This window comes from Cenococcum geophilum (genome assembly GCF_001692895.1).
Source record: "Cenococcum geophilum 1.58 unplaced genomic scaffold K441scaffold_2, whole genome shotgun sequence".
Lineage (NCBI taxonomy): Eukaryota > Fungi > Ascomycota > Dothideomycetes > Gloniales > Gloniaceae > Cenococcum > Cenococcum geophilum.
In genome coordinates, this window is record NW_027137560.1 from 5,100,724 (window position 1) to 5,118,744 (window position 18,021).

Genomic DNA, 18,021 nt, shown 5'->3' on the forward strand with positions numbered 1-18,021 from the left:
AAAATAAATATTATTTCTATACTTGGATTAATTTATTTAATTTCTTCTATTCGCCATTTTATATCCTTATAACCTTAAAATGCAGACTGCTAAATTTTATAAATACTGCGGTAGGTTTACTAATTTATTTATAAGAGCCCTGCGTGTTTAAACACAAGATTATCCCTAGTATTAGTTAAGCTAGGTATACTTAAGGTAGTACGCGAGCTTTACCGGGGAGCTAACCCCGGCTAGGCTATAGCCGAAATTAATACTATTAATATATTGTGTCTGCCGCCTATAAAGGCTTTAAACCCTAAGGATCTATTAATTTGCTTTATATCTAGCCAATTTAAATATATCTTTACCCCTAACGTATAACTCTTATACTTAAGTTTTATTAACGCTTAAGTGTTCTCTTTAAGGCCCTTTTATCTATTTTTAGGCCGTTTTTTATTTTAATATCTATAAAGGCCTCCAATTTCGACTAGATACCTAAAAAGTATCTTATCCAAGATGTTGCTGGAATTGGCACTAAAGAATACTGCTATATATACTTTGGGAAGTTACCTAGCGGAGATAATATTATCTGGCTATAGTGTTGTATTAACTGGTTATATAAAGCTTACTTACCAAAGGTATGCTAGTGTTAACATTATAGAGTTTATAAAAAAGATATGGCGGAGTATAATAGAGTAAAAGAAAAGATAGAACTTATTCCTCTTCTAGTAGAGATATATTTTAAAACTGGCCGAATTATAGAGGCTGAAAAGTACTAGGTGCGGCTAGTAGAGATAATTAGGAAACTAAAAGGGCCGGAATATAGGGATACTTTAAAAAGTAAAATCTACTTAGCTTATATCTACGTTAGGTAAAAACGGCTAACCAATGCTAAAGAGCTACTGCTATAGTTACTAGAGACTAGTAATAGGGTATTAGGCTAATACTATTTATAGATATTAAGTATAATGGCCGTCTTAGCAGAAGTCTATTATTATTAAAAACGGTAAACGGAAGCCGATAAGCTGGAAACTCAAGTAATAGAGATAAGAAAGAGAATTCTAGGCCTATAGTATCCCGAGACTTTAAAAAGTATAAAAGAGCTAAGTTTTAAATACTGTATAAAGAACCGACTTCTAGAAGCGGAGGAGCTGTAGAAATAAATAGTTAAGATAAAGAGAGAGATTTTTAGTAATAACTATCTAGATACCACTAGCAGCATAAGTAATTTAGCATTTATATTCTATGAGTAAGGACGAAAGGAGGAGGCTTAAAAGTTAAACATAGAGGTAATAAAGACGAGAATTGATGTATAGGGCCTGGTGCACCTAGATACGCTTATAAGTATAGCTAGACTTCTAGCTACTAGTTACTAAGACAGCTAATTTCAAGTTAAATAGTGAAGAAAGGAAAGTACCTAAGGTATATAGACTTGTTTAATTATTTTATATTAACTAATTTCTTCTCCGTCTTATTATTAACGTAAGGAAATTGTTTTTTTCCCTTCCTATTCCTCTATAAAACGTATTTAAGTTACTTAACTACAAATTTAACACTTAAGATCTAGTCACGATTGAAAAATTATATTTTATTATATTTTTACTTTACGGTACGCTGGATGTAAAGCTTTTAATTTATAAGGGAGTACTATAGTGCCGCCCTTATCTAAACTAGATGATCTTTTTCTGCTAATATAGATAAATAAGGCGCCTAGGAGCGTAAGTGCTACTATAACGCTAACGACTATTCCTACTACTGCTGCACTGGAAAGGTCTTAGGAAGGTAAAGGCAGAACTAAAGTTATAGACAATAAGGCGCTATTAGTTATCGCGGTTGACGGGGAGGTTAACGTAGGCGCCTAAGTTAAGGTGATTACGCTTAAGGCTTTAGCTGGGAATAGTTCGCTAGGGTTTAGCATAAAGGTTGAATTTTTAGTATATACCCTCTATATGGCGATAGTTTTGGTCTTATTCTGCATCTACTTTTAGTAGGCTAATCTAAGATAAGATGTATATGGCTTTTAAAATAGTAATAGCAATAACAATAAAGTAAAAAAGGAGGGGGGGAAATAGTAAATAATTTATCCCCTTATAGGATTTATTACTCCTATTATTCCTTATTAAATGTATAATCTAGAAGCTAAATAGTAGAAGAATATTAGCGCGGTATCATTAATGGTGAGGTTCTATGACGGCGGCTATTAAAATATAAATTACTGATTAAATAAAGCGGATATGTTAAAAATGGAAAAAAGATACCTTTACCTCGTTGGATACTATATCTATTAGATGAAATCTAGAGAAGAAGCCAGTTTTTTGCGGCCCCGTTATCTTATAAGGAACATACGGGTCTTTTTTATATTAGTTTAGTAACGAAGGTATAGAGGGAACTAATATAATTTAGACTTATATTTATACTTAGCGCGAACTACGGAATAGTTAGGCGGGAAGAATTAGAAATAAATAATATCTTCTATATTTGCCGTTATAGTGTCCAGAATAAATCGCTAAGTCAGCTTCCTAACCGTAACGATGTAGAGTTTTATGTTATTACCATTAGCAGTAGTTATAGAAGGGCTCGCTAAACTCGGTGTTGAAGAAGGTAAAATTAAGATTAAAGGTGGAATGGAAATTAAAGAATATCTTTCTTTAGAGGAGCTTATACCCGAAACCTATGCGATAAATTAGATAAGGGTAAGAAAGGTCGTTAAAGCCTTAGGGGTTATTTAAAACATAATAAATAAAATAAAAATTAGGGTGGAAAAAAAGAAGCATTAGATTAATTTAAAACTTAAGGATAGTAGGGTATAATTTAGCTTTAGCTCGGAGTTGCTAAAGTCTACCCAATAATATTAACGGTTAGGTTAGGTTAAACCAATAAGAAAAGGCTAATTGGTTAAAATTCTTAACTAGTTTACTAGCTTATATAGGCTTAGCATTTACTTAATTTAGTAATTTTATATTAGTTTAACCGGTTTAACTGGTTAAATTACTAATTTAATTGGTTTAGTTAAGGGCTAAAATTTACAACCTAACTAACCTACTTGTTAATATTACTTAGTCTACCTTGGTCATTCTTTACCAATTTATTATGGTTCTTTAGTATTTAATAAACTAAGCCTTATTAAGTACGCCTTGCCATAGAGGCATTAATGGAAAAAGAACTCGTTTCCTAGCGGTACTGTCCCACCGTCTTAAAATCTATATTAATTAGTGTGAGGCGTAATAGGGAAGCGTAGGTATTACTACCTAGAAGGATTGAAAGGACTAGGTGGCTTAGATAGCTTAGGCGGATTAGGTAAATTAGGTAGATTAAGTAGATTAGGTAGATTAGGTGGATTAAGTAAGTTAGTTTAATACGCTAAAATAACTAGCTGTAAAGAATACGCTAAACTAAAACATAGTTTATATTAAGGCACTATAAATAAAGACCTATAGAGATTTCCTATGCTTTTTGTAAATCGTGGCAATGCCCTATAGGAATTTATATTTATAAAGAATCTCGTATTTAATAGGAGGTAAAATTTTAAATGTGAGGCTTGTGATATAAATAATACTAAAGAATAGTTTTGTTTATAGTATAGTTATTTTATAAATAAAGAAGAGAAAGTATAATAAAGGAGAGCTATAAAACAAATAAAATTTAAATAAGAAAACGCCCCCCTTTTAAGTTTCTTTTTTTGTCTTTTGTTTTTAAACTATATAAAAAATAAATAAAGAACTATTGGGGGAAAATTAGATAGCTATTGCTATATACCTTGCCTTTTTTATCTTCTATACGTCAATCTATTATACCCTACTTATAGTGTTAAGTTCGTTAAAACTATTAACCCCGGCTAGCTCGCAGTAGAGTTCCTTAAAATCTTTAAGAATAGCGTTTAATATAGCCATCTTAGCTGCCCCTATAGCTAGAGTAGGAGTTTTAGTTAGAGCTAGAGTTCTAGTTAGAGCTAGAGTTTTAGTCGGAGCCGAAGTGCCTAAAATTTCGCGGAACTGCTAAGACGTTGGGTAGAGAATACTAGGTATAGGAGATCTGTTTATAGCCGGGCGTATATTAGCTAAGTACTACTTAAGTCTTTTTTTAAATTGCTAAGCTATATTATAAATGTTTTTATTAGCTAGTTTGGTGCCCTACTTATTTTAAAGGGTTCCTCTAGTCTCCTAACACCGTTTTAGTTTATTGTTTGTATTCTAGTTAACTAGAATATATATAGTAGGAAAACGTTTTACTAGCCTCTCCGCTTTATCCTAATAAATTAAATTTAAATCTTCTCTAGGGTTTTCCGGGTACTGGGATTTCTACGTAACTACGCGAAGGTAAAAAATATGTTTATTAGTGTATAGAAATTTACCATCTAGTCTTCTTATATCCCTAAGTCTGTAGATAGGGTTAGTATATTTTTTCTTAGGAGGAAATGTATAATTATCCTCTACTCCCCCTCTTATAATTCTATGGATAGATGCATTACGCGGACCGTAGCAGTTAATGACTTCCTTTTAATTACCTACCTATGCAATAGTGGTCCTATAAGGAGTATTATAATTAGGTTACATATTCGCGGCGATATAAAGTAGCTCCCTATAGATTTTATCTTATAACTTGCTTTTTATAGTAGGCTCTAACCCTATATACTTTTATTCCAAAGACTCTTATTTTATAGGCGTTTATTTTACGCCCTAGGGGTCTGCATTCTGTAGCTCTTATAAAACAAAAAGCGGCTCTCTCTCTTTATTAGGCTTTATGGACTCTATAGGCCTTTTATTTACGTCCTTAGAGCCTACGCCGTTTTTACCATCTTCGTTATCTAATTCTATTTGGTTATCCCGTATAAACTCCTATAACTCTTTATCTTAATTGGCGATTTCTTAGGCCAATTCTTTAGTTTTTTTTTAATCCTCTTCACTCTGCTCGCTACTCTCTTCTCCACTATTCTTCTTCTCTATAGCCGCTAATTAAAGTCTTAAAGCTTTAATTTCATTTTACTACTAAATAACCTTTTGCTGCTGAATAACCTTGGCTTTTCCTTCCTTTAGTTAGGAGCGAGTTCCTTTCTTAGCTTTGGCTTTTGGCATTTTTAAGAAAGAGGGCCTATTACTAAATGTAGCCTTCTTACTAATGTATTTATTAGATTTGGCCGCAAAGTCACCCTAATATATAGATAGTCCTCGCAATGTTAACATTTAGACTATTCTATACTTGCTAGCTACTATTTTGTACTAGGCTTATAGAAAAGGAAGAATTGGTTAGGGATTACTTTTATAGTGACCTCTTATTTAGGAGGGCCTAGATATTAGTTATTCGCGGTAAATCTAAACTCTACTTAGAACATCTCCGGACTAAGGCAAATTAGCCACTCTCTATTTCTGCTTATCCTTTAGTATAAATATAACTACCGCATTATATCTATTTAATCTAAATATATAAGCATTTCTTGGAATTTTTGCTGTAATGCTATTTAAATTAATTACCTTTTTATGTATAGTTGTTGTGTAAGTGACCTATAATTGTTTAGATTCCCAGTTAATAAAGTAAGTAGCGTTTTTAGAATTTTTAAAAAGTCCTACTAAATATAACTAGGACTGTATTTAAAACTTTACTTTACTATATAACCTGGACACAGCTCGCCTCCAAAACGGGAGTTCTCTATTTGGACATAACTATTACCCTTAGTGGTAATGGCTACTTAGTTATAGGTACTATAAATATGCCTAGTGTTGTTATCTTACCTGAACCAAAATGGCGTAATATAACCCCTTTGGAAATTCCGTTAGGATATCTATAAATAACTAGGGAATTTACTCTAAGTTTATCTCCCTTATCTATAGGCTTGGCATCGGCCACTTACCCAGCTTTTTAATCTTTAGTATTAATTTCTATGCGCCGTAAGCTGCACTTTTTAATATTTGCCGTTATTATAGTAATAGGTCTGGTTGTTATATACGGTCGCTAGATATTTTTCCTATATTACTACTTAGTTGCTAAATACCGTGTGGATTTGTAGTTGTATATATAAGTAGAAAGTTTATAGGTGGATATTACTAAGATTAAGGCTTAGGTGTAAGAGTTAATCTAAAGAATAAAGCTTAGGCTCGCCCTTATAGGAACTTAGGCTACGCTGAAAACGTATATCTTTATAGAATGCTTCTTAAATTACATTTATAGAGTGAATTTAGAGACTGTTATTTGTATAATCTATTATACTCCACTAATAAAGGCATTAGTATAATATATTATTTATTAAGATCTACTAATAACAGAAATACTATAATTTATTATAACCTACCTGTAACCCGCTTATATTATATAGTAGTAAAAGGCGTTTCATTCTAGAGGGTGTCTTTTTATTAGCGACTTAGTTAATTAAGGTATAAGTACGGTAAGAGGGACGCGTAAGCCTATACGATTGGTAGTCTATTAACGAAAATATTAAGTTAAGGACTAGAAGAAGGTTAAGGAAAGGATACGTTTATATATATAGCGCTAAGGCTCCAGCTAAGCCCCTAACTAGAGTCCGTATTAGTGCCGTAGTTGTTCCGTAATAGTGCCGTAACACTCTTTTTAGGGGTTGCCTAAGCGGGTGATAAAGTAGATAAAGTGATTAAACCGGATGGATGAGGTAAATAAGATGGGTAAGTATAATGGGCTTATATAAATGCTTCTAAACTAAAGCTTATAGATTGCTACTATATAAGAATACTAAGCTAAGGAGAAAAAGAAGATTGGTAGAGACTGGTAAGATATAAAGGGGTTGTTAAGGCGCTAGTAGTAAGTGAGCTAATAGCGACTTGGTAGAATTTGGTAGAATTTGGCAGATTGCCTAGAAAATGGCAAATTGCGGCAAATTGCCTAGGAAACGGCAATATAGCAGGTAATAAGCTCCAGCACCGTCATAGTGAGATAGGTAAGTTAAATCATTTTAATCCCTCCTTCGCTTAGTTGTATCCTTAGGTGCGTTAGTATTGGTATTAATACTTTAACACATCTTAAGTAGAATATAAATTAACTATTAGGATTCTTGTTTTCTAGAGCGTTTATAGATTCCTACTTATATAATAGTATATAGATACAGCAGCGGTACATTTTAGAACGGACGCTATCCCTACCCGATTTCTCTTATCTAAGCTATAAATACTATAGCCATTTCTATAAAAATAAAGATAATAGTCATAAGAGCCTAATAAAGAAATCCTCTAAGCACTTACTATATCCCTATTATTTATATCTATCTACTAAGACTCTGTAGTACTTGCTATTAATTTACTTAGGGAGCCCTTTATAAGAGAAATCGAGCTATTTTAAATAGCTATTTGGAGGCTGAAATTCTAAGTTGACTAGGCGTAAATCCTAATAAAGGTTATAAGAAACGTAATTCCGGATTTTATCCCAAATATCTATTCTCGCACTAACTGGATATAAAATTAGCAGCTTTAGTATAGGTTTAACGTAGACTTGCTACCTAATATTACTGTTTTTCCATTAAGTACTGCTAATTTCTCTTGCAGAACATTTGCAATATTTAGCCTCCCTTGTATCGCCTTGATTTTCTTACTATATTCTTTTTTAGGTTCCTCTATCTAAGGAAGATATATTTTAACCTTAATATTTTATTAATTTACTTAGGTTTGCTTTTATATATATAGAGTGCTACTTATATATTCCTTAGTATTATCTATTAGTAATTAATCTATAAATGGTTTTACCTATAATTACTGACCTAGTTTAATAGTATTAGCATTTAATCTAGTCTAATTTAAGGTAAATGTACTATCTGCGTCCAGCTTCTATATAAGTACTATCCGCCTTGTTTTAACTTTGTAACGTCTATAGCCTTGGATAAGTTTATTGATATATACTAGGTAGCTAGTAACTCCAATACTAGTTGCGAATATTAGTACTGTTCTAAAATTGCTAAAATTATATCTAACCCTATATGGCCCGTTAATAAATGCCGATATTAAAGTATTTATATAACTCGTAAGCTTTCTAGTAAACCCTCGCCGGGGTTTAATAAGTAAATGTATTTTTAATCAATCTGAGTTACTATCCCAGCCTGATATTACAAAAGGGTGGCGTTAAAAGATAGACTAGAAGCTAGCTTTAGAAATAGAAAGATAAATATATTAACTAGCTTTTACTTTTTAGGGTTTAGGTATATAAACTAAGACGTAAAGGGCTCTACTTTCTTATATTACTTCTGCTTTGGTTTAAGATCTATTCTAAGAAAAGTTTAGGTATAAGCAGAATATCTATTTAAAGGTTGTGAAGAAAGCCCATGCAGATACCCTAATAAGTAGATATATTTCTGCTATCGGGTTTCCCTTAATATAAAGCTAAAGAGCGAAGATAAGGATTTTAGAGAGAAGTATATGGAATTAAAAGAAGAATTTATAAATAGCCCTCTGAATAAAACCAGTAGAAAGAAGGCATATTAATGCTAATGATAAGCCTCCCTAGCATTAAAGTTAATTTGCTTTTGGGTAATAGTTTAAAGGCGGGCTAAATATATAATAAGCCCCCAAATTCCTAATAGATTTAGTGTAAATGGTTATTAATTTATAAATGGAGTAATTATATAGACTAATCCTTATAGAAAAGTGACTATTCCTATATATATATAGATTTTATATTACGTTTACACGGAAACGCTAAGGTAATTGGTAATTATATTAAGCGATTCCGCTATAACCGGGATTATATTAGCAAGGGATATTATGCCTATATGTGTTCCGATCTAAGCAAAGGATCTAACTCTAATGGTTATATATAAAACGTTGGCAATGACGTATAAGGTGACGCTTAAAAGAAAAATTCGGGTTGGCCTCTTAGGTATAGTATTTCCTCGCCAAATATAAGGATAAACAAGATATTTTAAAAGGAAGAAGGTAGATAAGGTATAGAGAAAACGTATAATATAAGAGATTATGCGGTATAGCAGTAGAAGCGTAAAGCCGCCCACTAATACAGCCGTATATTATGTGGTAACGTTTATTATAAGTTGTATTTTTTTACCTTTATGTGGCGCGGAGTAAAACTTAAATGTAGCATTACTTAATATAGCATTAAAGACATTATAAGCTAAATCTGAAGGCAACGAAGTGTAAGAGATAATGCCCGTAATTCCCTAAGGGCAGTAGTATCTGGTTGCCTTAGCTTATACCTAGGTGTAGGGTGTAAAGCCGTCCTAGGCTAGGTAGGTAAAAATTTATAAAGAAGTAAGTGCCTAATCCTAGCATTAACCCTAAAAATTATGGTAGATAAAAAGAAAAGAGTAGTCTAGGAATTGTTCCGTAAACGTTAGAATAATTTCCTTTAGAGAGCCCATGAAATTGGCGCGCAGTATAGTGCGAATATATATATTTTTATTTATAGGCAGGGTAAATACTATATATATACTTCCACGCTACGTACCTCCTGGCCTTTTTTTATAGAAGAAGTAGTAATATACTTTCTTACCTTCCTGTATATAAAGCTAACTATTTATATGGTAGCGTCGTCATTTGCTAGCCCAAAAGATATTATTAAACTTCAGCCCTAGCACGGCTGAAAAGAACCCATCAAAGGGAACACTTACTAAATTAGCGCCTCTTAAAAGGCTGTAAAGGCCCCTAATACTAAAAGGCGTCTTAATTAGCCCTTATTTATATATCTTTTAGCTAGGAAGAATAGCGGTAGAAGGTAAGGGGGCGGATGGCGACAGGCGCCCCTTAAGAGCATTATAGTAGTAGAGCGAAAATTTAAAATACTAGCGCGTCTATAGGCAGTAGCGGTCCCTAAAGAGATTAAAGGTAAGAATATAGAGGATAGGCAACTTGTAGGTACTATATAGGTGGGGCCTAATGGCGGAGATAGAATACGGGGTTTTCTTAGACGGAGTTTTCTCCCTATATATATATAAGGTGTAGTCCGTATAGGCCTAATAGGGATCCGCTTTAGTAGCTATAATTTATATTACTAAATTGCCTTAAACCTAGCAGACTGGCCCCTAATCTTACTAATATTGTACTTATTAACGTCCCCTACTATAAAGTAAGACACACCGAGCCGGAATATATAAGGGGTACTTTAACTTTTAGTAACTCAATCTCTTTATATATATTAATATTTGCTATAGTTCTGTATATACTTTATACTATAGCTATTTATAAACGTTAAAGACCTCTCCTACCTAAAAATTACGATTATATTATTACTATTATGCTTAAGTTACGGAGATAGTTCTTATCGCGTAAAATAGTGTTCCTTCGCTATAGGACTACTTATAAGCTCTAAACACTTAAAATATATAAAGAGAGTATTACCTAAACCGGAGAGTCTAAAAACAATATAGTGAGCTATTATTAGCCTAGTGTTTGCTATCGCACGCAAATTTATATAAGGTTGCCACCCCTATAACTAAATATGCGTAAGCAAGCCAAGGTTAACCTATAGCTTACGCCTATAGTTTGTAGTATATATAGCTGGTATTTCTTATAACCTTAAGGCTAAGCCCTACGCGGTTTAGAATGGTAAGGACACCTAGCCTAACGCCATTAAGCTTAAAGAATGCTGTAGGCTGTTTAGTATGCCACCTTAAGTTTTAAGGTAGCGTTAATAGAGCCTTAGTAAAGCCTCCTATTCTTTAACCGCATAGACACGAAGCTACCTCTACCGCCGCCTCCGAGCATCTTTAATAACGCGCTTAATCTGCGACTTCTTAAGGCGCGACTTGTGGTAGACCGTATTGGCTGTAATAAACTGCTTATAGTATTTAATAGACCACATTGTCTCCTAACTACGTCCGCCCTGTCTTTAAGCTTGCTGCCGTCTACCCTATTCTATAATTGCGCCTCCCTATTACGGACTAATAAGCCTTACTACCTTCCTTAAGCCACTTCGCTGCTATAACTATATTCCCTAATACGGTTTTAGTAATAATATCCCTCTCTTAACCCTTTTATAGAAGAATTATACCCTCTAGTAATAAACAGCTGCTTATATAAGCTATACGAGTTATATTAACTTAGGACCGCCCTTACTCCTCTACCGCATAACTAAAAGATAACCGCTATTAGATTTTTAACCGGGTTTAATATAATAAACTACCTTAACTCCGGACTTACGAGCATAGTATACCTAGACTCCTCCTTTAATACTATTATTAAATATCCTTACTAAGTAGAAGAAGAGCCCGCTGTTAAAGTTAAGAGATAGATCTATAAGCGGTTCTAGTAATACGGCGGGCATAAAGGTTTGCTAAAGTTTTATAGTACCTTTGGATTTGGTATCTAGCTAGAATATATAAGTAAGAATAGACTCCGCCAATATATTTAAACCTATAAGATTTATACTAAGCAACGCCTTTAATGGGCTTAATAAGTTACTAGTGCGCTTGCCTTTGTTTATTTAATAAATGTTATTTATACGGATTTAACGTGCGGCAACATTTCCTTAGACGACAGCCTATACGTAAAGCTCCTCAACTTTAGTGGCTCCTTATTAGATGGCTTTAAGCCATCTATTATAGTAACTGCGAGCTATAAATATCCTAGAGCTAACCTGAAATTAACTTAGGCAGACCTGTTTGCCCTTAGCTCTACCCTATATAAAATCTAGATAGGCAAACCTCTATACTTTGAGCTTAGGCTTAAAGAGATAGAAATTACTAATTTGTTTAAACAATCTAAGTTTCCTAAGATAAAAAGTCTAGAACTAATGGGCGATATTATTATAGGGTGCTAGTAAAGCAGGTTTATAAGTGCAGATAATATTCTTAAAGGTGTGCTACTTATTAATCTCCCTTAACTATTATATACTAACGCCGTTTAGCTATTAACTTTTGTGGTAGAACCTATCCCTTTATTTATTCCCTCCTTAAGACAACTATTACAGTTTTAGTTTTTGGCTTGCTCGTGTTTCTTACCTATAGATTAGTAAGGCGATAATAAATTAGGAGGACGGGGCTATATAATAAGCGTAGAGCGGGTATTTCCTAGGCTTCTTAGAACTACTAAAGGTAATTATTTATCCGTTTACCCCTTTAGCCGGTATGGGATTGTTATAAGGGCCGGTTGCCGTACTGCCATTCCGGTAGTAATTATATAATTATTTAGGGAAGGTGTGGTTCTGGTTATATTTAGAGTATAAGTAGGGGTTGTTAACGTAGGTATATATTTTGCTTAAGTTAAGGTGCGTCTCTATACTTAGGGACAGATATTAGATAAGCTAAGTTAGCTATTTTATACCTAAGAGTATTGGCTTTAATAGTATGCCTCTAGCTAGCTCTTAACGCTGATAACACGGGGCGCCTGTATTGGTTAGCTAGGATATAGTATATATTAAGTGTCTACAGGTTGCTAGATTTTAGAGATGCGATTACTATATACATTAGTAGCTGCTTAGAAAACCCCGCTAGTTAATATACGTCAATAGCACGTTTTTGAACGAGGGCAGGAGGGTATAGTTAGATTTTATTAATCGTATAATAAGCTAGTGCGTTAGATTAGGCCGCTTTAAGTGCACTTTATGGTCCTATTAACCATTCTTTTATAAGTGTACTTGGCTTATTACCCGCGCGCCACTAATAAGGCCATTACTAACTTCCCGTGGCTGTTAGGGCCATAGTATTATAGAACCTTTCCCCCCTGCGGACGCTTAGAATATATAAAATCTGCTTTAGTAACTATAACTAATAAAAGCTAGTGACTGCTAGATACGCCTCTAAAATTCCTATATAATCTGTATAACTCCTAGCGTAAGGTACCTATACTTTAACAATACTGTTTTAATATATCCGTACTACTAGGGCTCTCTAAGGCTTTGGCTCTGGCTCTAGCTCTAGCTTTAGCTCTGGGTCTAGCATATCCGCCTCCGGCGCAGGATTCTTACGCTTACAATTACGTTTTGGCTTATTTGCGGTAGCTTTGTCCTTCTTAGCACGCTTTACTTATGCCTCCTTAAGGTCCTTAAAGCTTATTACCTTTGCCTTACCTAGGACTACTTATTAGGTTAATCGGCGAACTTTAGCTTTATTATTTATCTTATATAAGAATTGATTTTAATCTTAAAAAAGGGAATATTTAGTAAAGGATATTTGGGCGGCACTTGCGAGCTTCTATATATGCCTCTATAGGCGCTGTTTGCTTTATTTATTAAGCGCAGAAGTGTCCCGGTTAATTAGATTATATAATAACGTAAGAGCCTTTGGTGACACTAATATTATAGGTATTTATAGTACATTGTCTGGTAAATAAGGCACTTTATCGGCTTTTGGAACTGTTAGTTAAGCTAGTGGCTTAGGTGTTATAACGGCGCTATTATATATTACTGCTAAATTCTACTATATTCTGCCGACTTATAATTGGCTCGCCTAAAGCTAGCGCCTTAGCGGCTTATTTTATATATTTGTTTACATCAGTCCTAGTAACCCCTTTTCCTTCTCCTTAGCTTAGTATCTTTATAAGATAGCATTTTATAAGCTTCGGTTTAGAGGCGTTTATGCAAGCCATTATACTACGCAGTGGGGGACGTTACCTAGTTTAATAGTATCTCTAGCCTACTCGTCCATTCCCTTAGCAAATTCCCTATTATTAAATAGTACGATTAAGAGTGAGAACTCTATTGATTAAAGCTGACTTTAGAAGGTCTCTTTATATATATAAGGTAGGTATAGGCAACAGAAACTAGTGGTAAGTAATATGGTAGTAAACTGCCTATAGCGGAAAGTTTAATAGAATATTCTGTTATAGTGTAAAAACGTAGCAAGTTGGCTTAATTTAATTTCCCCCTATAACTAAAACCCTAGCCGTTGTCTATACTAGAACGCTTTAAATAAAAACAAAGTAGTGTTTAATAATAGAATATTCTAAAATCCCCTTACCTTATCCATATTTTTATAAAGACTGATAAATTGCTATATAGAAGGGATATGGCGAGTCTGGGTTTATATAGAAAATCTCAATAAGTAAATAAGTCGCAGCGCTTAAAATAGTAGTAATAGTTAACGTTATAACCGCGTCCGAACTAGATAGTATAGTAGTTACTATAGAAATACTACTCGTCTATAACGTGCTAGGGGAGATTATACTAGAGTCTATTAATTATAAACACAATCTACTAGTAGGTAAAAAAGAGTTAGAAGTAGAAGTATTTATAACCTAAGTACTTAATATAGATGAAGTTAGGGAGCCTTGTTGCTTAGAGGTAAAAGCAAAAGCTAAAGATTCTAAGAGAGGAAGGACTAAAAGTACTAAGTGAGGAAATATTAACTCTAATAATAGGCGGGAAGATGCATTGGGGGGGGAGGTAGAAGACGATAGTAGAGAAAGAGATAAAGATAACGAGGGAACTAGCGGCGAAGCCTCTCCCTGTGATGCCTGCGGATATGCATTGCCTATATAAATTTACGGTGGTAAGTATAGCCCTTAGAAAATCCAGCGGATAGTCTTACTTTAAACTCTACTCTAAAATGCCCTACTTTGAAGCCCTCTTTAAAGCGCCTTCACCATATTTAAATTATTAGAGGCGTAAACAAGATTTTCCCCTCCTAGAAAGGGCATAAGATTTAGCGCCTTTGGCACTTATATAACTGGGTTATATCCTTTATATATATCTAGGTAGATAATAGCTGTCGAATCATCTATATAATAGCTCGCCTAAATTTAATCATTTATAAAAAGAGCGGAAGGATTAGCTTGGAGATTAGCAATTAGTAGTGGCGAACCCTAAGGTATAACCAAAACGGACGCTCTAACCCCTATTATTTTAACGGGAGAGCACAATATATAGAATTCTCAATTTCTAGTGTTATTAATCTAGGTCCTAAAATTATTATTATTAATCTAAGCACGGTAGAAATAAAGGCCTTACTATATAACAATGACGTTATCTTCTAAAGGAAAATCTTCAGGGATTATAAAATGGTAGTCTTGGTTTATATTATAATAATTAGTTACTATCCCCTCTTTACCCTTTCTAACCTAGGGGCAATTTCCCTTAAAGTTCTAAACTATAACCTATGTTATGCCTTAATTATAGGAGAATAAAATTTGATATAAACCGCCACTATAAGCGGCTCCCTTTATTTGGTTTATAGTAGGGCTTATAGTATTTATAGAATTAAACAGTCTAATACTGAGTGTTAGTAAATATATGTTAAGTCTTACCACTAGTTTGTTATATTGGAAGGTGACGTTCTGCCTAGCCTGCTATATAACTCCTAGTTTATTAGTAGCTTTGTTATTACTAATATAGTGCCCCTTACACGGGAAAGGCTGCTGGCTATAAATCTTAATCCCATTTATTAGCATAACTAATTGCGTAATATCGGTAAATTTACTCTATTAGAAAGGCGGCGGATTGCCTATAAAGAGGTGCGACTAAGTAAGATAAAAGATGGATAAAAGCGCTATAATAATGCTCGCTGCTATAGTTAAAGTAATATAGTAAGAGTAAGATAGAGGTAAAACTTGACATTTATAGCTAGCCTACCTACGTACGCTAATTATTTGTATTTAGTATAGATGTATAAAAGTAATAGCTACTATAAAATAGTTAGGCCTAAATATATTGCTAGTACTATACTAGCTCTAGAACTAGCGAGTTTGCCCGCTAAGTAAGTCTCTAAATTGCGCCTATTTACTTAGTGACTTATTATATAATTAGCCCTAAGTAAAGGTAAGTTTTAGTTTTAGTTTAGGTTAAATAATTAATAAATAAATATAGAGCAAGATTTTCTAGCTATAAAAGATTTATATTTTCTACTATAAAAAGCATATATTAAGCTATAATTGATTCCTATATTGAGGGTAACTAAATAGTAAATTTAATTTATGTTTTCTTAGTAAGATATTTAAGATAGTTCCGTAATAAAGATTAGCAAAGAAATGTAGGACTAGATAATTACTAAAGCATTTTACTTACTAGTACGAAAGCGGAAGAGTTTCGGTGTATAGATAGAGTGATATATTAGAATTCCCACTATAAGAGAGAGTATTTTCATTATCATTTAGGTTATTATATGCGCCCGCGTAAATAGGTACGCTAGTAATATAGCTACGAGTTAGGCAGCCTAGGCTACTCTATATATACAGTCTATAGGGCTAAAAAGGGTAGGAGTTGGTTACACAATTGATATTTAATATATTGTACCAAATTTTGCCTCCTACTAGAGTGTATTTAAATTGGGTAATAAGGGTAAAGTTCGTAGTTATTTCCGTAATTAAGAGTTTTAACAACACGCCGCCACGACTAGGTACTTGGTATGTCTTATTATAGATATCGGCAGGCTAAAGAGTAATTATATTAAACGAATGGTCCGCAGTAACTAACTAAAGGTAGACTTTAAATAAGCATTTATTGTAAATTTTGGCTTAAGCAGCTTGTATAATAGGAGTGATAGCTAGGATAGCTACGGAAGCCATAGTAAGAAGTTATATTTTGAGTATTATTCCGCTAATAGAGTTAATGTTCCGCAGATTATTTCAAATTGTTCTCTGCTAGGGTGTAAGGATTAGCGCGTTATACTAAAAGGTTCTAGCATAAGGCTAGGTTATAATGGTTAAATATTATTTTTTCACCCTTAGCTGAAAAGTGATGTGTTACTAGTCTTATCGGTCTTATTAGTCTTACCCCCCTATTATATAAACCCTTTATTAGAATTACGCGGAGTCATTCTCCTTAAAATATCAAATTTCTTTAGTAGGAGTTTTAGTAAGCATGTTCTTGTCTTTCTATATTAGGATAATTATAATTATCCTACTTGCTTAAATCTTTATCCTCTTAAAGATCTAAATATATATATTATTATCCTTATTTAAAACATAACACTAAGGTAAGTCCGTTGTTGTTGTATATAGGTTCGCATTTCTTAAATAGGCCACTAGGCCTTTTACTAGGCCGAAGATATACTAGAAACGCCTATCGCAGCTTCATCTCCACCTTTATATAACTTAGCCTCTGCGCCATTATACCTTTTTAAAGATCCCTTAGATAATAGACTAGATAGATATAAAGCCAGAATAGAGAATACTGGGGAGGATTTATGGGAGGATTTATTGCTAAATAAAGGCTAATATAAGCATTAAAAAGGAAGGTTAAAGAAGTAAATGGCGCTTAAATGTTTGTATAAACTCTCTATAAGTATAGTAATACACTTTAGAATTTGAATATTGTGTTCTTTACGTACTATTTAACCTATGGCCTAGTACGTGGATGCGTTATCCCTTACAACTGTAAAATATGTCCTATAATTATTGAACTAATTGGATTAAGCCAAGGTGTTTCAATTATTATTTTATTAGTACATAATTACTTAGTAGTAGGACGCTACCGTTACAAGGGATAGTGTACCCCTTTTAAAGGCAATAAGAAAATTAATGGATTTTCTTTATACTGCTTGCTTACCTAGGACTATTTATACTAATGTAGTATTAATTACTCTATTTAAAGCTAAAGAATGTACTAGCTAGTTAAATAGGAAGTTTAGATACTTATAGGGTTTAATTTCGTCCTTTATTTACTTATCTGTTTATAAATTGCACCTAATAAAATCGTAAATTAATTGAAACAGCTCTAAACTTATCTAGCAATGCCCTAAAATTCTCCCTACCTATATGAAATTCAATTTCCTACACCTTATACTAATACGCCTACCTATTACCTTTAAAGGTTACTAGGACGTAGCGAATTAAGGATATTAACTAAGATATAAGGCCGATTATCATTATTCTGCTAGTCTATGCTTTAAGGTATTTCTACAACTAGCAAAGGATAACGTTTTTCGGAGGTGTATAGACGGGACATTTATTCTTATTATTATTAGGTCTGTATTGCTTATAGAAGGAATAAATATAACAGTCTGCAGACTATATAGATTCCCCTATACTATGAACATCTTTGCACTAAGCGTATATTTTAGATAACGAACCGGTCGCAATTAATGGCGAAGGAGCCAGCTGCTTTGCTCCTTTTTTATTACGGATAGTTATAATTAAAATTGCTCTTTCCAACTCTGCCTAGCTTATATCCTTTAAGAGTTCTATATAAAGTGGCTCTTCAAGCCAACAC

General features: G+C 33.4%; 3 protein-coding genes across 3 annotated transcripts; 1 reads left to right on the forward strand and 2 right to left on the reverse strand.

Moving 5' to 3' along the window:
- Positions 1–7,760: 7,760 nt before the first annotated feature.
- K441DRAFT_534955 (uncharacterized protein) lies at positions 7,761–7,940 on the reverse strand (the record flags this gene model as incomplete). The annotated part of the gene is made up of 1 exon (XM_067642351.1): positions 7,761–7,940. A coding segment is annotated over one exon (180 nt), but the record flags the coding sequence as incomplete, so codon positions are not given.
- A 3,394-nt stretch (positions 7,941–11,334) lies between these two features.
- Positions 11,335–11,529, forward strand: K441DRAFT_534254 (uncharacterized protein; the record flags this gene model as incomplete). Its single annotated transcript, XM_067642323.1, has 1 exon — positions 11,335–11,529. A coding segment is annotated over one exon (195 nt), but the record flags the coding sequence as incomplete, so codon positions are not given.
- Positions 11,530–16,055: 4,526 nt separating this feature from the next.
- Positions 16,056–16,241, reverse strand: K441DRAFT_535188 (uncharacterized protein; the record flags this gene model as incomplete). The annotated part of the gene is made up of 1 exon (XM_067642360.1): positions 16,056–16,241. A coding segment is annotated over one exon (186 nt), but the record flags the coding sequence as incomplete, so codon positions are not given.
- Between the last annotated feature and the right edge of the window lie 1,780 nt (positions 16,242–18,021).